General features: G+C 39.2%; 2 protein-coding genes across 4 annotated transcripts in view; one reads left to right on the forward strand and one right to left on the reverse strand.

Annotated features, from left to right (window-relative positions):
• Cul4b (cullin 4B) overlaps nt 1–25,837 on the forward strand; it is a 110,093-nt gene that overhangs the window by 10,167 nt on the left and 74,089 nt on the right. The gene's annotated exons all lie outside the window — the stretch shown is intronic.
• Nucleotides 11,118–21,851, reverse strand: Mcts1 (MCTS1 re-initiation and release factor). 3 transcript variants are annotated; one of them, XM_057760537.1, is made up of 6 exons: nt 21,555–21,851; nt 20,258–20,410; nt 19,607–19,704; nt 18,746–18,879; nt 12,990–13,057; nt 11,132–11,801 (listed from the first exon to the last, which is right to left on the reverse strand). In XM_057760537.1, exons 1-6 carry the CDS (start codon nt 21,563–21,565, stop codon nt 11,720–11,722), a joined length of 546 nt encoding a protein of 181 aa, XP_057616520.1. In that variant the 5' UTR covers nt 21,566–21,851; the 3' UTR covers nt 11,132–11,719. The 3 variants fall into 3 exon arrangements, with proteins under 3 accessions (XP_057616521.1, XP_057616520.1, XP_057616519.1); XM_057760536.1 differs by lacking the exon at nt 21,555–21,851 and adding an exon at nt 20,934–21,160 and having other exon boundaries at nt 11,133–11,801; XM_057760538.1 differs by lacking the exon at nt 20,258–20,410 and having other exon boundaries at nt 11,118–11,801.

The following is a 25,837-nucleotide window of genomic DNA, read 5'->3' on the forward strand; positions in this document are numbered from 1 at the left end:
TAAATACATTTTTTTAATTCTTAGATACTGATAATATACATCACCTAGGTACCCTGAGTACTAAATAAGTGAGAACAAAGACGGCTGAATACTGGTAGTGATCATTTTTCTCCCTGTATTTATCTAAAGTATAAAGGGAGGAAGCCTTTTCATGAGCCCATTGCTGTCCATACATTAGACATGAATACCTACAGTTTAGGGGCTGGAGAGATGGCTCAGAGGTTAAGAACATTGCCTGTTCTTCCAAAGGTCCTGAGTTCAATTCCCAGCAACCACATGGTGGCTCACAACCATCTGTAATGGGGTCTGGTGCCCTCTTCTGGCCTGCAGGCATACATACAAAACAGAATATTGTATACATGATAAATAAATATTTGAAAAAAAAAAAAAAAGAATACCTACAGTTTAAAAATTTTAGTAACCACATTAAAGAGCAAAAAGACATAGGTAAAATTACATTTCAGTAATATTTTATTTAACCCAATATATCTAAAGTACTATCAATTCAACGTGTAATCTACAGGAATAATTACAGGTAACATTCTTTTCTAGTTCAGTCTTTGAAATGCAGTGTGTATTTGATAGTTATAACACATAACAATTCATTTACTACATTTCCAGTGCTCAGTAGCAACATATGGCTAGTCACCACCATACTGCATAGCAGAGGGCTACAAGTTCGAGAAATGTGCCAGTGTTTAAATGTGAATGGGAGAAAACACCCAAAAGTCCTGTTTGGGGTTGTATTGAATGAAATGGAAACTGGAACCTGACTTTTAGTAGGCTCCAGGCCATCACCTTACATTGAGTTCAGTCCAAGGTCCATCCCCTTCAAAATGAAATCATTGTATTTGAAGCAGAACATCAATTAGACATCTCAACTTTCCCCCTTATATAAATGAACCCAAACTACTCATTAACTTTAATTACCATTAATATTTTTCCCTATCTTCAAAGCAATTGTTAGGCCTGCCCTTGCACGTTGCACACTTCTCTAATTGCCATGCTTTTTATTTATTTTTTTTATTTTATTTTTCTTGGTTTTTCGAGACAGGGTTTCTCTGTAGCTTTGGAGCCTGTCCTGGAACTAGCTCTTGTAGACCAGGCTGGTCTCGAACTCCCAGAGATCTGCCTGCCTCTGCCTCCCAAGTGCTGGTATTAAAGGCGTGCGCCACCACCGCCCGGCCTTTGCCATGCTTTTTAAAAGACAGTCAGTGCAAAGCGTGTACTAGTCTCAGAGAGATCCTCGGCCTCAGCCTCCCTCCCGAGTGTTGGAATTGTTCCCACATAACTAGCTATTCCCTTATTTCATTTTTTTAAGGATCCAACAAAAGCCTCTAAATGTCATAACCTTTAAATGGCTATAAAGCACTTGGCTTCAAGGCAAGATTGAGTAGTAAGAACAGCTCAGCTCTCAGAACTAAGCTCAATTTCAAAGGATTCTCCTAGGACATCCTGCTACTGAAGAGGAAAAGAATATCCTGTCAGCAGCATAAGATTGCGGGAACACTGCACACACCACATACAAACCCTACACACTATTATCCCATATAACAGATAACCAATATACACTTCCCTCTCATGACCCAAAAACATGATTCAACTGTGGGCTGAGATTAACATTTAAGGAGTGTCAGGGGAAAGTTTTCTAGCTTTGCAGGTGGGTGGACTTAGGTTCAGATTCCATTCCTGCTGTTTACTAGCTCTGCATAAATAACCTCGGAGTACTAGTGTCCTCATTTGTAAAAACCTTAAAAGCTGCCCCCACAGAATCATAAAACTGAGAATATGTAAGAAGAGTTTGTGCATGGTGGACACCTGGGGAATGCTATTTCCCTTTTCCTTATTTGGACACATTTAGTACTCTAAATAGTTAATCATATATCAATCCTTAGAATTAAATATATTTGGGTTTTTTTAGACAGGGTTTCTCTGTAGTTTTGGAGGCTGTCCTGCAACTCACTCTGTAGACCAGGCTGGTCTCGAACTCACAGAGATCCACCTGCCTCTGCCTCCCAAGTGCTGGGATTAAAGGCCTGTGCCACCACCGCCTGGCAGAATTAAATATCTTGATGGTAAAATATTAAACCACTGATTTAAATAACTGCTGGTATTGAATATTCACACTAATAGGGGAATAGTTTTAAGATAACATCTGACCAAGCAGTGGGGCACATGCATTTAATCCCAGCATTCAGGAGGTCGAAGCAGACAGATCTCTGAGTTTGAGGCCAGCCTGGTTTACAAAGCCAGTTCCAGGACAGCTAGGACTGTTACACAGAGAAACCCTATCTCAAAAAACCAAATAAAAAAAGATAACATCTGTACATTTAACCGGTGCTATGTGATGTTTTTCCTAAAAGCTTTTAGACAAATATTTTCAGCAGTAAGCTATAGATTCTTTTAGAAGCATAAGCTTAGACTATGTTTCCCTTTCGCAGTAAATTAGATATTTCTGAAGCCCAAATTCCTTAAATCAATGTGGTTCTTATTTCTCACACTTTAACCAAGAGGTTTCTCTTCATATTGAAGGGAAAATACTGCATAAATGAGACTCCTTCATCCTGGTAAATGCTTCTGAGCGACTGGTACTTGGGAGATGACTGTTGGTAACACACATAGGGTAAGCCACGCGCCTCTTCTCAGACCTCATTCAGGAGCAAGAAACAACTACTTTGTGAATTTCTCTCCATATAAATAAGTAACTTTAACCTTGTGAAATACAACATAAGTAAAAGTTTCTAATATATTTTATCTTGTACTATTTTAAAAACAAAGAAGTTATCTGAAAAAATACATTCCAGTCATGTTTTGAAAGCTATTTAGTAAATGATATAGTAGATGTAGCTATTATGATAAATGAAGCTATTTTAAATCTGTATTCAAATATATTTAATTTTTTAAAAACATAATACTTTTAAATTTTATTTTTATATTCATTGGTGTTTTGCCTGCATGTGTCTATGTGAGAATGTCAAGAAGCCCTGGAACTGAAGACAGACAGTTGTGAGCTGCCATGTGGGTGCTGGGAATTGAAACAGATCCCTTGGAAGAACAGACAGTGCTCTCAACCTCTGAGTCATCTCTCCAGTCCCCAAAACATAATATTCTTTAAACTGAATTTTAAGTCTAAATACCTATGCAAGAAAACATAAAAAAGCTTAATTGGTACAGTGCCCGCCTAGGATACAGAAGTCGTGCATTTGAACCCTAGCACTGCATGCCTTAGGTCCCAGCACTTTGGAGGTGGAGGCCAGAGATTGAGAAGTTCAAGGTCATCCTCGGAACACAAAGTAAATTACATCCTAGCCTGGGCTACAAGAGGCTCCGTGGAAAGGGAAAGGGAGGAGATGAAGGAAAATGGAGGAAAGACAGGGAAGAACTTGGTCATATTAAAACATGTTGTGCACTTTAAGAAAACTGCCCAGAAGGTACAGGATAAAAAAAAAAAAAATACTCCTCACCCTCATTAATTAAAGTCAGATGTGTAAATGAAGTGAACTTTGACTTTAATAGAACAGCGTTTTCAAAAATGTTTTATGTTTACTTATTTAGTGTGCATGTGCACATGTCACCACCTGCATGTGCTAGTCAAAGGACAACTCAAGGGAGTCATTTTTCTCCTTCCACCAAGTGGGTCCTGGGGACTGAACTCAGGTTGTCAGCCTGGACAGCAAAGTACCGTTACCTACTGAGCCATCTTGCCAGCCCCCGAAGCACCAATTGAATAGGTAAAAGGCATTCTACCCAGAAAATATTTCACATCATGAGAAACTTAAGAATGTCAATATACAGAAGCGGAAGCTTTAAGCCCTGAAGAATAAGGTCGCAAAATTAAACAATTTTTACAAGTCAGGTTAGCTCCAGTCTGTTGTCCAGAATTCTGCAGGCAAGATTATAAAATCAAGGCTAGCCCAGGCTATATAGCAGCTCTGACTACCACCACCAGTCTGTGACATCTGTAACAGTGTTTGCCTAGCATGGATGAAGCCCTGGTTGAGACCCTACATTTGATCCTTAACACCACAGCAAAGCTTTCTAACTTAAGGGCTCAAGGATTTTCATGTACACAAAGTGCCTAACAGCTATGCAGTTTTGTTACAAAAACATCTTACTGCTTTGCAAGTTTCCAAGCCTCAGGGCACCAGCATAAGACAACCTTAATCTTGAGAGAAAAAGAACAGAAATTGGTAGGGAGAAAAACGGACTGCCACATTGTAGACTTCCCAGTCGGTTTCCTTTGATGAACAAGGAAAACGAATTTGTTTTCTTTTTTAGTTTGGTTTGATTTGGTTTTTTGTTGTTGTTTTCAGACAGGGTTTCTCTTTGTAGCCCTGGCTGTCCAACACCTCATTCTGTAGACCAGGCTGGCCTGCAACACACTGAGATGCGTCTGCCTCTAGAGTGCTGGGATTAAAGAGGTGCACCACCACCACCCAGCTCAAGGAAACTGAATTTGTGTTGAAGGCTTAATGTTAAAATGGCTCTCCAAACAAGAGCTAAGTTATAACCAGTCTTGCTGAAAAGCAGGTCCTTTTGCCCACATGCTACGTAAGCTGAAGTTACTTATTACAGTACAGGAAACTAAATGATAGATGGCAATTATTACTGACAAGCTGTATGATTAAAGATTAAAATAGGAAAAGGTAAAGCTTTGTATCTTGTAAACCTAGATGTTTTTCATATGGTAAAATTCCAAGAATACTTACATGAACATGAGGAGAGTAAATAGTTTATTATGCCCTATTGTTTATTGTTCCCCATTGACCGTGACTGAAATTAAGTATTTGAAAAGCTGGGGTGGTCGTGCATACTGGTAATCCAAGTACTCAAGGGGCTGAGGCAGGAGGATCAGGAGTTCGGGGCAGCTTGGATTATATACATAGCAAGACCTTTCCTTAGGTGGGAGAGAAGAATCCTGAAAATGTTTGGATGGTTTGATGGACTTTTCTTTCTGGTTTTGCCTAAAAGAAAAATCAATGTTGTTCATGTTGACATTAAGAAATCTACAGTGGGTTAGAGAGATGGCTCAGTGGTTGAGAGCAATTGTTACGAACCAAGTTCATTCTCCAAATGCACATGGTGCCTCACTTAACTCCAGTTCCAGGGATCTGATACTTTCTTCTGACCTCCCTGAGCACCAAGCATACAGGTGGTGCACATACATGCAGGCAAAACATTCATCCATATAAAAATTGTAACAGTAAGTCTCCTACACATCATAAGCGTTTGAACTAGTCTTCCACATAAAACTGACACCTATACTTCTATTTGTAATTAACTACTGATTTTTTTTTAATTGAACATTAGTAGTGAGACATGTTATTCTCTCCAACGAGGGTTTTAAGTGAGAATTATTTTTATTAGTTTGTCTTTTATTTCTCAGAGTTTTTAAAGATAAAACTTAGTGTTCTTCAAATGTTACTCTAAAGCAAATGTTAATCCCCCCGTCCTGTAACTTTTATTTCAGGGTTCTGTTGTTTTATGTAGTCCAGGCTAGCCTAAAACCTCACAATTATCTGGGATTAATGAACTGCCCATAATAAACAATTTCAGAACAAGCTCCTGAGAGTTTCTTCCTTAATCTGTTCTATGATAGACTTTATTCACTAAAAGGTTGGCTTTAGAGACAAGGTGAAATAAACTGTTCTCCAAGCCTCAATCTGCCTTCAGAAGCAGGACTACCAGGAAGGTATGGCTGAAGAGGCAATTATAGAGGTGCACTAACCATAGCTGGCTTCTTGATTTGTTTTTCAGGCAGTTCTCTGTAACAGAGTTGGATTTGAATTTATGGTAGTCCAGCTTAGGTCTCCCAAGTGCTGGGACTACAGACATGAACCACTACACTCAGCCTCCTAATTCTAATGCTTATTTTAAAACTGACCCTCAGTTTTGTTCATTCACCCCAATCTGATTTCACTGTAGTTCTTTACTAGGAATTAATTACTTTTATTTATTTTTTAAATATTTATTTATTATGTATACAATATTCTGTCTACATGTATGCCTGCAGGCCAGAAGAGAGCACCAGACCTCATTACAGATGGTTGTGAGCCACCATGTGGTTGCTGGGAATTGAACTCAGGACCTTTGGAAGAGCAGTCAATGCTCTTAACCACTGAGCCATCTCTCCAGCCTGAATTAATTACTTTTAATACAGTACTAAACAAACTGATGTTATAGTTGGTAAATCTCACTATTCCTGCCATAAAAAGTTTACTAAAAATATACATAGAAACATAAAATATATCATTCATTTACATGCATCAGTCTTTACATAGACTGGCATGGCTTCATTACAAACTGTTACAAGACTATGATATTAAAAGTAAAGTTGCCGGGTGGCAGTGGCGCATGCCTTTAATCCCAGCACTCGGGAGGCAGAGGCAGGCGGATCTCTGAGTTCGAGGCCAGCCTGGTCTACAAGAGCTAGTTCCAGGAAAGGCTCCAAAGCTACAGAGAAACCCTGTCTCGAAAAACAAAAAAAGTAAAGTTATATTTAGTTGGGCAGTGGATGCACATGCCTATAATCCCAGCACTGAGGAGGCAGAGGCAGAGATATCTGTGAGTTTGAGGCCAGCCAGGTCTACAAAACTAATGCTAGGACAGGCTCCAAAGCTACAGAGATAAATCCTGTCTCAAAAAATAACAAAAATGTAAAGTTATATTTGGAATTAATTTTTGCTGTGATAATATGATTATAACATATTTAATGTATATTGTCTACAGGGTTTCCACAATATTTTAATGATCTACCCTTATAGCAAGTTTCTGGTAGCATGAGAGCTCAGAAGTGTTATATTGACATGCGATTTACATTTTCACTCTTTTTCTTTCATTCAAAATCAATTTTTGTACATACTCATTTAGAAATTGGAATCATTTTTAATTTCCTGAAGAACACTGAGAGAGATGTTCTCAATATTAAGGAATCTAGATAAACAAAATTAAAATATTTACATTTTGTTTGGGCATAGACCGATATTTCCATTTTAATACATAACTGCTATGTTTATGTTACCATGACCAACCAAAAAAAAAAAAATGAAATACCTCTGTAAATTTAGCAAATTGCTATTTGTTTACCTTCTTCTAAAGCACTATACCTAGAAATAGTGTATTCTCAGTTACGATGTGTTTAGATGCTTGTACAGAATTATTAATGAATAGCATATGATCTCTATCTGGGGAATATCAATCCCCTCAATTTGGAAATTGCTCAGGACTGCAGCCGGGCGATGGTGGTGCACGCCTTTAATCCCAGCACTCGGGAGGCAGAGGCAGGCGGATCTCTGTGAGTTCGAGACCAGCCTGGTCTACAAAGCTAGTTCCAGAACAGGCTCCAAAGCCACAGAGAAACCCTGTCTCGAAAAACCAAAAAATAAAAAAAAAGAAATGCTCAGGACTACCCTTGGAATAAATCCAGCTGGTCTTGTTTGAAGTTGATAACTTTTTTAAAATTTTACTTTATTTTTAAAGATTTTTTTATTTATTTTGTATATAGGGTTCTTCTTGCATGTATCCTACAGGCCAGAAAAGGGCAGCAGACCCCATTACAGATGGTTGTGAGCCACCATGTGGTTACTGGGAATCGAACTCAGGACCTCTAGAAGAGCAGCCAGTGCTCTTAACCTCTGAGCCATCTCTCCAGCCCCAGAAGTTGGTAACATTTAAAAAAAAAGAGAGAGAGAGATAAAAAAGAAACCTTGAACTGGCCCTGGTGGTACAGCCCATAATCCTAGCTTTGTGGGAGGTGGAAGCAAATTCAGGGACTTTTGGATTATAGAATGAGTTCAAGGCTAGTTTAGGTAAATTATTGAGCCCCTGTCTTAAAATAAAAGAAGACTAGAGAGATAGCCCAATGTCAGAGCACTTGCTTGGCATTTACAAAGTCTTGGGTTCAACCTCTACTACAGGGAGGCAGAAACTGGGGAGTTGAGATGGCGCTGATAACAGAGTCTGCTAGAAGACTGGTGGCTCAGCTGTGAGGCACTCAACTGTAGGAAACCATCCAAACTGGGGTGGGGAACCCTTACAACTCCAAAGAATATGGATTTTTCTTTTTCTTTTTTTTTTTTTTTTTTTTTTTTTTTGGTTTTTTGAGACAGGGTTTTACTGCCTAACAGTTCTGGCTGTCCTGGAACTCGCTCTGTAGACCAGGCTGGCCTCAAACTCACAGAGATCCGCCTGCCTCTGCCTCCCAAGTGCTGGGACTAAAGGTGTGCGCCACCACCGCCCAAAGTATATGGATTAAAAAAATTAATCTATTGTATGTTAGGTGTTTTGCCTGCATGTATGTCTATGTACCATTGCCTGGTACATGGGGAAATCACTGCAACAAGCAGCCTGTGCTCTTAACCACTGAGCTTTCTCTCCATTCCTACATTTAGATTAAAAAAAAAAAAATTCCATACTGGATACAATGTAAGAGATACTTTTATAGTTAGTTTACATGTACTTTGTACATTATTTTGAAACAGGGTGTCACTATGTAGCACTGGCTATCCTAAAACTCATTATGTAGATGAGACTGGCCTCAAACTCAGAGATCTACCTGTCTCTGCCTCCAAAGTGCTGTGGTTAAAACAGTGAGCCACAATACGCGGCACTAATTTGCAAATTCCGGTGACTTAAAATTGGGAATACTGATTTTATAAATTGGTCTTGGACTATCACCATTGCCTATTTTTTTCTTCATGAAGTTTCCTATACCTACTTGTATATTTTTTCCTTTGTGGCATTCTATATAGAAACAATACCCTATTGAGCTCAGCTGACCTGGGCTGAGTAAAAATGAGCCAACTACACAAGAATTACTGGAATTTAAGTTAACTTTGAAACAGATTTCATTTTGAAACTTAAAACTGGTGTTTGCTCAAACGATAACGGGCCCTCTCTGTATTATTCTCAGGAACATAGGTAAATTTTCCTTCAAGCATGCCGCATAAAGTGGCTCATCTTTCTGCTAGTTTAGCATCTCTCAGTTGGCTTCCATACATGTTTAAAAACTGAAAAGGCCAGCTGGGCGTGGTGATGCACACCTTTAATCCCAGCACTCAGGAGGCAGAGGCAAGTAGACCTCTGAGTTTGAGTTCAGCCTGGTCTACAAAGCAAGTTCCAGGAAAGCTAAGACTGTTACAGAGAAACCCTGTCTCAAAACAAACAAAAAGTGGGAAAAAAAAAACTGAAAAGGCCTGCACAAGTAGGCTGGCATCCCTGGTTAAAACTGATGAGATGAGTCCTCAAACTCAGGAAAGGCAGGCAACATACTTAGTTCACCAAGGCAACTGTCAATGTACCTTAGCATAGTAGGAAAAGTATTCTCTACACCCACTGTGACAGTGCCTATGTATAAGGACAAATTATTCTAGAAACCAGGCAAAACAAAGTTTTAACTTCTACAATCTATGTTTGTGTATGTTGTGCTCTTGATTGTTTGCACCACGCAGACCTTAGTCAACTAACATTTCAGCAGTAAAAATAAAAACTCAAAGCTTGGTTTTGGCACAAGTGGCACATATATTATTTTTAGGACTATAAGGAGCTATAGGCATCAAAATGGGTGCTTCTGCCTCAGAATGAGAGACATGAATTTGAAATCAGTAAGTCAGCGTAAATGTTCTGAGACAAGATCTTACTATGTACACCTGGCTGCCTATACTCGAGACTCCTGCCTGAGTGCTGGAATAAAGGGTATGCCCCACCCAACAAGGCTTTTTTATCTACCATTAATAACTATCAAAATTAAGTAACATGGTAAGTTATAAGATACAACTGTCACAAGAAGAAATTAATAGATAAAAAACTTGAAAAGGATATAGGAAGTAAAATATCAGGGCATAAACATTCTAATTCAGGAAGAAGCAGGACAAATTCTCTAAGCCTTAACCCACTCCTGATGAAATTTTGTTGTTGTTGTTATTGTTTTTGTTTTTTTGAGATAGGGTTTCTCTTTAGCTTTGGAGCCTGTCCTGGAACTCACTCTCTGTAGACCAGGCTGGCCTCAAATTCAGAGATCTGTCTGCTTCTGCCTCCCAAGTGCTGGGATTAAAAGTATGCACCATCACCACCTGGCCCAGATAAAATATTATTATCCCAAGGTACTAACCTTTTATTTGTCCTATAAAGGTCCATTATACAAATTAATATATTTATATTCTAACTGGGAAATCTCCAAGTCTTACATGGTCCATCAATGGTGAATGGTTTGCCAATCTGAGGATCAAATCTTATATCTGTATTCACCTATGTTATATCCTGAGAGGCCCAGCTAGAACACACAGCCAGCTGAGTGATCTCTCTCTCTTTACTATCCACCCTCACCATTGTCACCACCTTCTAACTGTAACACGGGTCACCACAATCTTGTAAATGTCTGTATCCATCTGAAAAATAAAATCACAGTCAATATTGGTAAATAACCAAAAGAGAGATGGCTGAGACACTAGCATAACAAGGTCACTGGGAAGAAAGGTCTTTATGACTAAAACTTGCAAGTATTCTTTAACTTCCAAAACAAATTACTCTTCTTTCTAATAGTGACTCATTGCCCTCAGGATAGGAGATAGACATTTTGAAGGCAATATAGTGGAACACAAAGCTGAAAGTTTAAATGTTATAATCTGACTCAAGAGAAGGCATTATAAATGAACCTTAATCTGGGGAAACCTGATTTTTACAGAACTGTATACTGTATTTTCCTGTGTACAAAGGGCAGTGATACAGTGAAAAAAAAAAAATAAAGAACATGGAAACTTCCTAAGACAAAACTACATTTCTTAAATGATTTAAAAAGATAAAAGAAAATGAATTTAATATAAAAACAAATATCAACCATATACAATATAAGAATCTGGTCCCTAACTCAAGGAAACTAACAGTTTATAAAACTTGAGAAGAAACAATTGAGGGAATCTGACAAGTTCAGATAGTTGATCATATTAGAAAATAACTTTTTAAACATTTTCAGGGTGTTGTGATTATATTTTTTAAAGATACATATTAAGATAGTTATAGGTGAAATAATAAGAGGCAGGCGGATCTCTGTGAGTTCGAGACCAGCCTGGTCTACAGAGCTAGTTCCAGGACAGGCTCCAAAACCACAGAGAAACCCTGTCTCGAAAAAAAAAAAAAAAAAAAGAAATAATAGGCTAAGATTTGCTTCACAGTAACTAGGAAATAGGGGAGAAAACTGAAGCATAGGTAAAGGAAGATTAGCCATAAAGTGAATCAGGGTGATGAAGGAAAGCCTATTATACTATTACAAATATTTTAGAGTATGTTTGGAATAGTCCATAATGAAATTTAAAACAACAACAAACACACACACAGAGACACACACACAAGAACACTGCTGGGTGCCTCTGAATAATGGAATAAAATTCCAAATCTAGCTTCTAGCTCCATAACTAGACAAACTATCTAGAAATCTACCATAAACTGGCAAACACATTTACCAAATCATCTTCTATCATTAACCTAAATAGAACACTGAGTTCTCTGCTAAGTTACTTACCAGACACCCTTTAATGTTCAAGTTTGCTACCCAATTGTAATTTGTGTTTAAGTTAAAATAATTTCTGAAGCTAACAGAATTTTAGCATCCACAGAATTTATTCAGCATAACCATAGAGGCATTGTCTTCATGCTGCTACACACAGACACAAACACAGATACAGCATAATAGCCATGTTTAGCCCAAGCACATTCCTTTTGAGGCTCATTTATATGTCTTCATATGCCACAGCCCATCATTTAAATAATGGATATTTTCAATGCCAATTCCTTTGTTGACTTTCTCACTGTAGAAAGAAAAAAAATACATAAGCAGGTTTTATGAATTTTATAGGCTTAATCATTCATGAGAAACACAGTCTAAAGTGTCGTGCTACTTTACAATCAGTGAGCACCATGTAGGAAATGTATTGCCATTATATTATTGTCTACATTAAATTACAGTACTCTGTGGCAATTTGTGAGGTTTGGGGATTTGGTTGATTTGACTTCTCTTTTAGTCGGCTATTTGCTTTTTGTAGTACTACAAAATCAAACCCCAGGCCTCATGCGTGCTATACAAGCACTACACCATTGAGCCACATAATCACTCTTGAAATTCATATTTAAGTGATTCTAAAGCTGGGTGTGGTAGGACACACCTATAATCCCAGACTGGAGGCAGATCAGAAATTCAAAGTCATCCTCAATTGCATGGTGAGTTCAAGATCAATCTGGCTACAAGAGACTCTGTCTCAAACACCCAAAAAATAGCCAGGTGTTAGTGGCCAATGCCTTTCATCCCAGAGGCAGGTAGATCTCTATGAGTTCGAGGCCAGCCTATTCTACAGAGTGAGTTCCAGGACAGCCAAGGCAACACAGAGAAATCCTGTCTGGAGTGGAGAACAACCCAGAAAGTGAATACAAACAGAACGATACCTACAAAATATGCAAACATCAACACACTAAATCTCAAAGCAAAATTAACAGAATTTTGGTTATATATGTTGAAAACATGCTACATTTCTTTTATCACCAGGTTAGAATGTAAAATAGTATTTTTGAGACAGTCACTTTGTAGTCCCAAGTAGCCTCAAACACACAATCCCCCTGCCTCCACCTCACAAAGTGCTAGAATTATAGTCAGGTGCTGTTAGACCCAGCTGTATGTGTATTTTCAAAACTAGCAGTAAAATACACACCCTCTAGCACCAATTTAAACCTAGATAGGCACCAAAGAGAAAATCCTAAAGTATCACATACACAGATAGGTATAACACCTGTTTCAGCACGTTTCATTTCAAAATGTTTAAGAATGTAACCCTGAAGACAAAGTGAGTTGTAATGGCTTCCTAATATTAGGAAAAATAAGAAATGAGCTACTTTGGTTAGATATTTATAAGATGTGGTATGAATGACATCAAACACCACCTGTAACTGATGCTTCCTGAGCTACCACTCATATTTCAGTTATATGAGCCTAAAATGAGACTTACATATCTTCTGCAGACATCTTCATGACACCAACACACAAAGCATGTTGCTTTCCTTCTGCCATGATTGCCTGAAGACAAGCTAAGAAAACTATTTCTCAGTTTGGGGAAGGGAAGTATGAGAAACAATGATTGCTTTGCCATTTAAGCCCGTCTTTGTTCTCTCCTAGACCATTGATTCCTTACAAGCAGGAACCTAGCAGTCTTTGGGTACAATGTAAATAGCCAATAAATCCTCAATGAATTGATCATTTTAGTTTCAAGCCAAATATCAGTACTGCACCTCCCTATGAACCAAACCAGAAAGTCAGGCAAAAAGAAGACAGAACTCACTGCAGATAAATACTAAAATCTGTGAAATATTTATCAACTGCTTTAGTTATTTCTACAACCAAATGGTGGCTTTATATAAATAACACATAAAATAATAATTATATTCCCAGCTGGGCAAGGTACAAGCTGATAATCACTGTACTTAGAAAGTTAGGGAAGGAAAACCATAAATTTTAGTAAACCCTGAGCTACATAGCTAGTTTAAGGTCAGCTCTATGTTACATAACAAGACTTGTCTCAAAAATATACTAGATTTCCACTCTATTGTGATGAGCCCCCTGTAACAGTTTCAGCCTTTCTACAATTGAAACAGTGATTTTAGCTATCCTTTGAAGCTTCCATGTTTTATGCTGCAGTGTTTGAGTTCAAATACACACAGAATCTCTCTACTATTTTTTGCAATTTCTGTAAATCTGTTACTTCAAATGAGGAAACTCATCTCCAAAAGAGGAGTGGGGGGTGATGGTAAAGTTAAGGCACTAGGAAAATCTTCCAGTCAAGGAAAAATACAGACCAGAAAACATACCATTGTTTAAATCATAAACATAAAAGGTAACCTTGTCCTCAAAGAATACTTTTCTCCATTGACTTTCCAGTGGTCCATTCAGTATAGCACAAATATTTGAACACCTAGTATGTGACTCGTATCTACATCAATACAATGTGTGTCTATCATTATACAACTTATTCTATCCTTTAGGTATAAATGCCACAAAAGAGAAAGCCTTCTTTTGAGCACAAGACACAGAATACACCTTTTTTTGAAAGTTAGTGTTACACTATGTAGCCCAGGCGGATCTGGGCTATGTAAACCAGGATGGTCTCAAATTCACAAAGATACGTCCTGAGTGCTAAAAGTATGTACCTATCATTACACCCTGGTATTTTTGTTTCTGAGGCTGACCTCAAGCTAATGGCAGTCTTCTTGCCTCAGCCTTCCAAGTATTAGGATTACAAGTTTAAGCTAACACATCCAGTTAAAACACACCTTTAAATGCAACCCACACTTCATAGTGATTTCCTTGTACGCACCAATTACTATTCCTTTTCTCAGCCTGAGGAAAATGACCATTCTGTCTATGATAAAGCAGAAGACAGATTCCTGTCCTAATGAACAAAATCCTATATAATAGATAATATAATGAAATATTGCTGCAAATTGGAAGTGATGCAGAATCACTTATTCCTATTCATGGCATAAACAATATCCTTTAAACAGTATGGAGCAGGGCTGCGATGGTGCACCTCTGGAATATTAGCACCTGGGAGGTTGAAGCAGGATTGTGAGTTCAAAATCAGTCTGAACTACCTAGTAAGATCCTGAATGGGGGAGTGGGGAAAGAAGAGAGACATGGTAGCCCACACCTGGAATCCAGCATTTGGGAAGTAGACAGGAAGATCATCAAAAGTTCCAGGCCAGCCTGGGCTGCATGAGACCCTGTCTCAAAAACAAGTTTTAAAAAGTGAGTTTCCTCCCTAGCAACCCCTAGACAAAAAGGATAATAGGAATCATTAACTGATCGTGACTTAAAAGATCATCATGACCAAATGTGGTGGTCACAGCCTTACTTCCAATGTTTAAGAGGCAGAGGCAAGAAGATCTCTGTGAATTTGAGGCCAGCCTGATGTTTACATAGCAACTTGTTTGCCACCAGGGCTACATAGTGAACTGCTGTCTCAAAACAAATAAAAAGTCCAACATAATAAGGTGTGCTGTACATGAAGACTATTCCTTGATTTGAAGCTGTCTCAGTTTACCACTAGTTCTTCTATTTCTGGTTTGTTTTTGAGGCAGTCTCATGTACTCCAGCCTGGCCTTGAACTCATGGCACTTGTCCTGTCTCAGCTTCCCAGATTCTGGGAATACAGGTACACACCACTGCTTATAGGTCCATGTGCATTTCTTTTAAAAAGTTGAATAGGTTATATTGGCTTTTTGCTCCTGTGGTTATTTCTTTTCTTTCCTTTCTCTCTCTCTCTCTCTCTCTCTCTCTCTCTCTCTCTCTCTCTCTCTCTCTCTCTCTCTCTCTCTTTGTTCGTTTGGTTTGGTTTTTCATAACAGGGTTTCTGTGTAGCCCTGACTATCCAGGAACTCACTCTATAGACCAGGCTTGCTGGCCTCGAACAATCTGCCTGCCTCTGCTTTCCTGAGTGCTGGGATTAAATGCATGTGCCACCATTGACTGGCCTGTGGTAATTTAAGGTCTCACTTTTTCCTTGTTTGAAAGCACATTGCAATGTCTCTAAATGCATTTATTTGACCTATCACATTCATTATTAATATCTGCCACCTTCTTTTACTAATGAGACCTGTAAGAACACAAACTAAGACAGTCAATTTGGGAATATAGTCCTTCCAAAAATTCATTCTTAGCTAGGTGTTAAAGGTGCACACGCCTTTAACCCCAGCACTTGGGGGCAGAGACAGGCAGATCTCTATGAGGTAAGCCTGGTTCGTATATAAATTCCAGGACACCCAGGACTAGGTAAGAGAGACCCTGCTTCAAAAAAAAAAAAAAAAACAAATAAAAGACCTAGCTAGACATGATGGCTCATTCCTGTGATCTGATACTTGAAAGCTGATAAAGGCAGATCACCAAAAATTCAAGATGAGACTAGACTCCTTCTCAAAAAGAAACAAATTCTACTTATATATTTTCAAGTTGAATATGTTAAAAATCTTAAAATGTTTTCTAAGTGTATTGTGTGATGTTCACCCGTAATCCTAGTACTTGGGAAAACTGAACTAGAAGATCACCATAAGTTCAAGGCTAGCTTGTGTTGCATAACAAGATTATTTTAAATATAAAAATACACATTTCTGCCGGGCGGTGGTGGCACACGCCTTTAATCCCAGCACTTGGGAGGCAGAGGCAGGCAGATCTCTGTGAGTTCGAGACCAGCCTGGTCTACAAGAGCTAGTTCCAGGACAGGCTCCAAAACCACAGAGAAACCCTGTCTCGAAAAACCAAAAAAAAAAAAAAAAAAAAAAATACAGATTTCTCTTAGAGAAGAATATGTTCTCAGTTCTAAACCAACCTCCTAAAAGTCAATCTTTAGGCTGGTACATTAATAGATGCCTGTAAACCCAGCACTGGGAGGCTGAGACAGTAAGATTCACGGCCACCCTAGGCTACCTATTGAGTTCCAGGCTAATCCAGGCTACATAACACAAAATACCCCCCCACCCACACACACACACACTATACCTGCTGCCTCAATTCAGTTCTTTCTTGAATGCTTTTATTCCACTATTGATGGGGAAGCTTTGTTAACTAATTATCTTCAAGAGGTGGGACCAAGTTAGGTCCCGAATCGAGCTAACTTCTACACACTATATCTGGAGAGTCAAACTAAACATTAAAGTAACAAATTTATGTGCAAAAGAGGATCCAGACAGATCACCTATAACCTATTCATAATCAAGTTTCAGACTGCATCCTGAGTCTGATAATAGGTTATAAACAGGCTGCAATGACACTGGAACTCCTTAATAACTTTTTAATTACCTTCTATGAATCCACATAAAATGAAACACAATTTATCATCATGAAATAAAAAGGGAAGGCAAGAGGATCCAGAAGGTAGAAGTGCTTAAGATACAAACCTGATAAGCTGAGTGCTATCCCAAGATCCTACAGTAAAAAGAGAGAATTGACTCCTGAAGTTGTTCTCTTACCTACACATACATATACATATATACACATACATACACACAGAGAGAGAAATAGAAAATTTAAAAATAAAAATAAAAAAGGAATCTGGCATGACAGTATATGCCCGTGGTATGACCCATGAATAAGGAATTCAAGAATAGTGTTGGCTACATAGTAAATTCAAGGTCAGTTTAAGACTGTCAAAAAGAGGGCTGGAGAGATGGCTCAGAGGTTAAGAGCACTGGTTGCTCTTCCAGAGGTCCTGAGTTCAATTCCCAGCAACCACATGGTGGCTCACAACCATCTGTACTGAGATCTGGCTCCCTCCTTTGGCGTGCGGGCATACATCAAGGCAGAATGTTTGTATACATAATAAATAAATAAATCTTTAAAAAAAAAGACTGTCAAAAAGAAGGGAACTGGGAATAGTGGTAAACATCTGTAATCCCAGCACTCAAGAGGCAGAAGCAGGGTTACAGAAAGGTCAAGGATAGTCTGGGCTACATAGTAAAATCTAAGCCAGTCAGAGATATATAGTGAGATCCTGTCTCCAATCAATCAATCAATCAATCAATCAATCAATCAATCAATATAAACAAGAGAGTGGGCATGGTGGCACATCCCTTCAAAACCAGCACTCAGGAGACAGAGGCAAGCAGATCTTTGCGAGTTTGAGGCCAGCCTGATTTATATAACAGGCTCTAGGCCAGCCAAGGCTACATAATAAGACTGTCTCAAAAAAAAAAAAAAGACAGAAAATGTAACTGGGGGTAAGAGGAGTGAATATAATCATAATACATTGCATACATGTGTAAAATGGTTTAAAGAAATTTGAGAAAAAAATTGAAAAAGGGGAGCTAGCTGAGTGATGGTAGCACATGCTTGTAATCTCGGCACTCAGGAGGCAGAGGCAAGTGGATCAATGTAAGTTCGAAGACAGCCTGGTCTATAGAGCTAGTTCCAGGACAGCCAAGGGTACACAAACTCTGCCTCGAGAAAACAAAGAGGAGAGGGAAGAATGGGGCACATGCCTATAATTACAGAACTGGGAAGGTAGAGGCAGGAAGAGTAGTTCTAGAGCATCCTTGGCTACAAGTCTGAGACCACCCGGGGCTACCATGAGACACTTTCTCAAAAAGAAAAAAAATAAATAAAAAGTCTGCTTGATTCCAGTTCATCTCTCACTTCTTTCATGGCCAAGAATATGCCTTCTTATAATCCTATGATCCCAACATTCAGGAAACAGGGGTAGAAGAATTCTGATCAATCTGAGAACAAATTTTTTTTTTTTTTTGATTTTCGAGACCTGAGAGCAATTTGGAATCCATGGTGAGTTCTAAACCAGCCTGGACCACATACTGAGTCTGAGGTCCAGCCAAGGCTACATAGTAAGACCTTATCTCAGAAAAAGAAAGGAAGGGAGGGAAGGAGGGAGGGAGGGAGGGAGATAGAACAGAAGAGAAGAGAGAAGAGAAAAAATATTCAACGTTAGTTGATTTGAGTTTATCTCCCATTTCTCTTAGTCAAAATTAAAAGTCTCCTTCAATAGGGTGTGGTAGCACATGCCTGCAATCCAAGCACTGATGGGGAGACTGAGGCAGCAGAATTACAAGCTCAAGGCTAGCTTTGGCTACAGAGTGAAACTCCAATTTCTGAAAATATTCTAATAAAAATTAAAAACACATATAATATTCTTCTGGATGCTAGATATTTCAGTAATGGCAAGAACACAATGAACAATTTTCAGTGGTTTAGCCCTGGGAAGGATACAACAATAGTATCTACGGCAGCAGGGTAAAGCTTAGCTCCAGGAGAAGTTAAGCCAGGACACATGATATTTGCTCCACTGAGGACAAATTTGATGGCTCCTTTATCGACCTGCTGATGTGGCAAGATAAAAGGATCTACAAGAGAAGAAATAAATTATATAAATTAGAAGACTCAAGATAATGGCAAAGAACACAAAATTACAATACTCTTATGGTTGCAAAATAAAAGCCAAATCACTGTCCTTTACTAACAAATTTGATAAATATTTTCAAGAAAAGAGTATAGGAGTATACATCCAAACAGCTTGCAAATGGGTGTAAGTTTCCTTTAGAACAATTTAGCAGCACGGATTAAAAGCCTTGAAAAGAATTCTATTCTTAACCCAGTAACTCTATTTCTGAGTCTGTCCTAAATAATAAGGAGGAATGTGCAGTATGTTGAATAGAAAGATGTGTTCCATCACTAACATATAAAAAAAGAAACTGAGGTGGATCACAATGTCTAACAAATGGTAGAGGGAAGATATGTCAATAAGAGTAGTATAAGTTTGTGGTAACGCACGACTTTAATCCCGGCACTTGGGAGGCAGAGCAAGGTAGATCTCTGTGAGCCACCTCACTGGGCTGTTATTGAATGGATGAACTAATGAATTTTTTTTTTGTAGGGGGAGGGCTTTCTCTAATACATAAGAGAATTTGCATTTTTCAGACTTACAAGATGAGAATCCACTTTATTTTTATATTCCTCGTTACTTAGCACAAATAAATAACAAACTATCAGAAATAACTTTCCACTCCTATAGTTTTCAACTCCTTTTGTGTATTTTTATATTCCCAAATGCATATTTCTAACAAGACTTACATTTATGAAGTAATCTTAGGGTTGGATAAAAAGGCCCTTCTCTTTGTCTAAAAAACAGTAATTCCCCATTTACTGTAAGGATTTCTATATGTTCATGGCTGTAAGAGAAATGTCACAAAGTACCAAGTTAGATATTTTCTTTCCAAAGTGAATATAAGTCAAACATCCTATAAAATTATAACATGAAATAGCCACATACAAAGATACATGAGCTTATTAATCCAGTGAAGATCCTGACCTAAAAATACCTATCTAGAGAAAACAATAGAGGACAGAGAGGAAATATGACCTGCTACATCCAATTTCATTCCACATTTTATTATCGTAATTCCATTGTCAAGTAATAAAATACATCTTTCAAAAGCAAACTGAAATAAATTCAACTATAAAAACAAGTCTTTGCTAAAACAATACACATTTTAATATATGTAGATAAGATTTGAAAATAGAAATATTGACAAGTTTAGAGTTAATTCTGTCCATTCTCATCATTAGTCTATGGATAGCTAACAAGTTTAGAGTTAATTCTGTCCATTTTTGTTATTAGTCTATCAATAGCTAATGTGGAAATAATTCCATTTAGAATGAGAACAGTCTAACCTTTGATAGTCAGCTACTCTAATCTTTATGTGGAGAAAAACAAGAACTTACCATCGGACAATTTTCACAGGATCTTTCTTAGGCATGATTTGATTAAGCCATGGTTCAATACCTGGAAATTGCTCTATCAATTGATTTTTAATACCCTTAATAACTGAGGTTTTCAACTGGATGCAGTTGGACACATTTTCTTTTTCATCAAATCTGGCAAATGATTTTTTTCAAAGAAAAAAAAAAGAGGGCATTGCTAAGCAGAAGAATCAGAAAATCTAAAAGTAAGGTTCTAATTAATCATCTATTCCCAAGCAAGTAGTCATGCTTAAAATAATTATGAAGTAAATTGCTTTTAAAATACCACAATTTCCATTTGTCTTATACAATATAAAACCAACGTTTTAAAACAATATTAGAATAAACTGCCATGCCTGTTGCAATTAATGAGGGCAGAGTAATTGTTATGCTAGAATACATTATTAGCTACATAAATGCCTTTTACTAAAAATTTTTGCTCAAAGAAAAAAATAGATTCCCATCCATAATAAAAAAAAAACTTGTGGGTTTTTTTTTATTTTTATCTAAACAAAACCTCACACGTTAAGATACAAAAGACCACCCAAGTATAACAAAAGAATGAGCCCCGGACTTTTTTTTTTTTTTTTTTTAGGAATGTTGATGATAATTTTAAGATCCGTTAAGATCTGCTCAAATTTTCATGCACAAAACCCACCTTCCTTTTCCCATGTTCCCCCTTTGCCTTTCGCGTCTATCAAATCTGGAAGATAAACCCACTGGGTAGGTTTCCAAGCAATTTTTGTCTTCCTACACTGACTAGCACACAGGACTATCTCGTTGTTTTCAAGACAAGGTTAATCTGGCAGCTAAGCAATTGGCTTGATAGACTGCCTGCTTCCTGTCACCCAGACTCCTTCGCTGCCATGACCCAGGAAGTCAAGCCTTCCCTTTTTCAGTTCATAACTAATAAACATATGGCAGCGAGTGCAGGGCTCTCCTCTCAACTAAGGAGGATGTGCCCCTAAATCACAATGCAAGGATGTGATTGGTAGAAACCTAGGAATGGAGATAGCACTGCCGGAGGGGGCAGAACAGGGTTAAGGAGAAAGAAAATGGGAGCGGGAGAGCCAAACCCCGATTGAGGGCTAGAGATGGAAAGCTTAAAGAAGTGTTCCAAGTCCTGAGTGAGAGCATAGTACTATATATATAAAAAATCTTAGGGAGTCAGGATGGCAGGGGCGGAGGAGAGAAAGAGGACCTTTGCTCTCGCCCTCTTCCCCACCCCCACCCCCACCCCCTTTGTGAGCAGCCGACGGAGGCCACAGCGTGTCCTTACTTCTTGAACATGATCCAAGGTGAAGGGGGCGACGATAGGGAAGGGCCCGGAATGGGAAGGAAATTGAATTAGGAAGGGTCCGGCACGAGGAAGGCCGGCACTGACAGTAGGAGCTGCTGTCGTTATCCGGAAGGCGAAAATACTACCCGCTTTACGGCCCTCAGCGAAATCTGACTACTTCCGCTTCTCTCAACTCCACGTTGACGCTTTTGTTGCCTCCTTTTGAGTAACAGCTTACTCTCCATTGGGGATAGCCGAAAGGGCGGGACTTTAGAAGTGATCAAGCAATTCTTTCTGGTTGCTGGAAGAGAAGAATGGAGGAGGGCGGGAATCAATCAAAGCAGCATTTTAAGCAGTTGCGTCAGTTACGGGTTCCTCAAAGGGTCAAAATTCTTTGGTCATTTGGTTGCTACCCATTACTGTACCAAATAGTTTGTAATGACAATAATTTTTGTTTTCTGTCTGAGGCGACCTAGGGAATTGGTGCTTACCAAGCAGCACGAACCTAGACGACCCTCAAATTACAGGATACTTAATTAAATTTGAATTACAAATTAAGTGAACATCTTTTACTGCAAGCATATCTTATCTACATTTTGAACATGCCTATGCTAAGAACTACTTGTTTATCTGAATTTAATTAAACAACCTCTTTTTTTTAAATCTGGCAGCACTAGTCATTAGAGAGTGAAGTGCTCTCATAGAATTATCAAATAAGTCACCTGGTTGCTGTCCCCTGCTTCACTCGGATACTTAGTCGGGAGGCAGAGGCAGGCGGATCTCTGTGAGTTCGAGACCAGCCTGGTCTACAAGAGCTAGTTCCAGGACAGGCTCCAAAACCACAGAGAAACCCTGTCTCAAAAAACCAAAAAAAAAAAAAAAAAAAAAAAAAAACACTCGGATACTTAGAAACTGAACTATAAATAGAATGTAGTAGGGAATGCTGCCTTTAATCCCAGTACTTGGGAGGCAGAGGTGGGTGGGTCTCTGAGTTCAAGGTCAGCCTGTTGTACAGCACTAGTTTAGGTTTAGGGACAGTCAGGGTCACGGAGAAACCACGTCTCAAAAAAAAAAAACACAAAAACAAAACAAACAAACAAACAAAAAACCCAGCCGGGTAGTGGTGGCACACACCTTTAATCCCAGCATTTGGGAGGCAGAGGTAGGTGGGTCTCTGAGTTCAAGGCCAGCCTGTTGTACAGTACTAGTTTAGGTTTAGGGACAGCCAGGGTCACGGGGAAACCACGTCTCAAAACAAACAAACAAACAAAAAAAAAACCAGCCGGGCAGTTGGTGGCACACACCTTTAATCCCAGCATTTGGGAGGCAGCTGCAGGTGGATCTCTGTGAGTTGAATGCCAGCCTGGTCTACAGAGTGAGTTTCAGGAAAGCCAGGACTGTTTCACAGAGAAACTTTGTTTCAACGAACAAAAAATAAAAAGAAACAATCAAAAAAGTACAATTTCCTGTCAGACATGGTTAACACATGCCCATATTCACAGCACTTGAATGGCAGGAGGAAACTTGAGACCCCCATCTCAAAAAGAAAACAAAACAGAAATTTAAAAATAGGTAATTTCCTTAAAGAATAAAAAGACCACTGTACCAGTAATAATAGTCATAATCTAAATGAAGAGATAAAGAATCCATTTTGTGGTGCATGCCTTTAATCCCAGCACTCAGGAGGCAGAGGCAGGTGGATCTATGTGAGTTCAAGGCCAGCCTGGTCTACAGAGCGAATTAAAAAAAGAAAAAAGAAAGGAAGAAAGAAAGAAAGAAACCCGTTTTGCTGATTCCTAATAATACTCTGCTATACACATAGATAGGAGCCTAACATAATCATCAACAGAGAGGCTTCAACCAGAGACTGATGGAAACAGACACAGAGACCCACAGCCAAACATTAGGCAGAGTTTAGGGAATCCTGCAGAAGAGGGGGAGGAAGGATTGTAGGAGCCAGAGGGGTTAAGACACTACAAGAATACAGCCCAAGCCGGGCGGTGGTGGCGCACGCCTTTAATCCCAGCACTTGGGAGGCAGAGGCAGGCGGATCTCTGTGAGTTCGAGACCAGCCTGGTCTACAAGAGCTAGTTCCAGGACAGGCTCCAAAACCACAGAGAAACCCTGTCTCGAAAAACCAAAAAAAAAAAAAAAAAAAAAGAACACAGCCCACAGAGTCAACTCACCAGGGCTCATAGGGGCTCACAGTAAATGAAGCAACAGTCAGGGAGTCATTAGTCTGACCTTGGTCCTCTGCATATGTATTATGACTGTGTAGCTTGGTGTTCTTGTGGAACTCTTAACAACGGGAGCAGGGGCTGTCTCTAACTCTATTTGCCCGCTTTTGGGACCCTTTACCTCCTACTGCGTTGCCTAGTCTAGCCTTGGTATGAGGGTTTGTGCCTAGTCATTTTGTAATGCATTATGCCATGTTTGGTTGATATCCATGGGAGGCTTGCTAGTTTGTAAAAGGAAACAGGGAAGAGTGGATCTGGGGGAGAGGGTGGGTTGGGAGGAGAGGAGGGAGGGGGAAATGGTGGCCGGGGTGTAATATAAGAGGGAAGAATAAATTTCTAAATAAAAAGAGAAGAAATATATTTTGCTTGTGTGATTTTTTTTTTTTTTTTTGAGACAGGACTTCATTGTATGTCCCAGGCCGGCCTGGAACTCCTTATGTTGATCAGGTTGACCCCTGAGTTCCAGGTCAGCCTGATTTGTAGAGCAAGTTCCAGGGCAGCCAGGGTTACACAGAGAAACACTATCTCAAAAAACAAAACAAAATTAGTAATAAGTGGACAAATTTATTAGTTTATTGCGCTTTTTTTTTTAGTTTATTGTGCTTTTTATTTGGAAATCTACTAAGGGGATTAGAGCGATGCTTCCCCAGTTAAAAGTACTGGCTGCTGCCGGGCGATGGTGGCGCACGCCTTTAATCCCAGCACTTGGGAGGCAGAGGCAGGCGGATCTCTGTGAGTTCGAGACCAGCCTGGTCTATAAGAGCTAGTTCCAGGACAGGCTCCAAAACCACAGAGAAACCCTGTCTCGAAAAAAAAAAAAAGTACTGGCTGCTCCTCCAGAGGACCTGGGTTTACTTCCTAGGACCTATGGAGCCGCACATAACCATCAATAACTCCATTCCTGGGGGCTCCAATGCCCTATTCTTGCCTCCATGAGCACCAGGTGTGTATGAAGGAAGAACACCCATACACATAAGAAAATAATAATTTAAAAACTACTCCTTATATTTATTCAGAAATTCATATTAGTAGGAATAATAACTTCTTACTGATGCATTCAGTCTCTTGCTAGAGCTGGTACGATGTATTGCCAGTACCCAGTCTATGACATTTTTGTTTTGTTTGGGGCTTTGGGTTTTTGGATTTGTTTTTTTTTGGATGTGATTGTCGTGGTACTGGGTATGGAACCCAAGGCATTGTACACACTGGGCAAGCCCTCCACCACTGAGCTACATTCTCATTCCTCTTATCTTAATTTTTAGGTTTATTTTTGTTGTTCTTTTGATTTTTTTTTTTTTTTTTTTTGGTTTTTTGAGACAGGGTTTCTCTGTGGTTTTGGAGCCTGTCCTGGAACTAGCTCTTGTAGACCAGGCTGGTCTCGAACTCACAGAGATCCGCCTGCCTCTGCCTCCCAAGTGCTGGGATTAAAGGCGTGCGCCACCACCGCCCGGCTGTTCTTTTGATTTTTTGAGACAGGGTTTCTCTGTGTAGCTCTAGCTGTCCTGGAACTAACTCTTGTAGACCAGGCTGGCCTTGAATTCACAGAGATCCTCCTGCCTCTGTCTTCTGAGTACTGGGATTAAAGGCATGTGCCCCCACCAACCAGTTTAGTTTTTAAGTTTTGAGATAGAGTCTCACTATGTTGCCCAGGTCAGCATTGAATTTGAGCTCTTTCTCCTTCAGCTTCCTGAGTATCTGAGATGACAAGCCACTGCTAGCAGGCTGTGAGTGGTAGTTGCTGCTTAGTTGCTTAAAGTTTTTATTGTTCTTTTGTGTTGTTGCTGTTTTTGTTTGAGGCAGACCCTTACTCCATAGGCTGACCTGAAATTCACCAAGTAGCTCAGGCTGACCCCAAACATGAAGTTCTCCTACTCAGCCTCCCAAGTGCTGGAATTACAGGCATCAACTGCCATACAATTCAGTGGCACAGCGCATACCTAGTGTGTACCGTACATACACACCCACCCCACCCTCACACACCTGCTGTATCATTAATTACCAAACGGAACTTGAAAGAATTCTTTCTTTTTAAAATGTATTTATTGC

The sequence above is a fragment of the Chionomys nivalis genome, chromosome X (genome assembly GCF_950005125.1).
Source record: "Chionomys nivalis chromosome X, mChiNiv1.1, whole genome shotgun sequence".
Lineage (NCBI taxonomy): Eukaryota > Metazoa > Chordata > Mammalia > Rodentia > Cricetidae > Chionomys > Chionomys nivalis.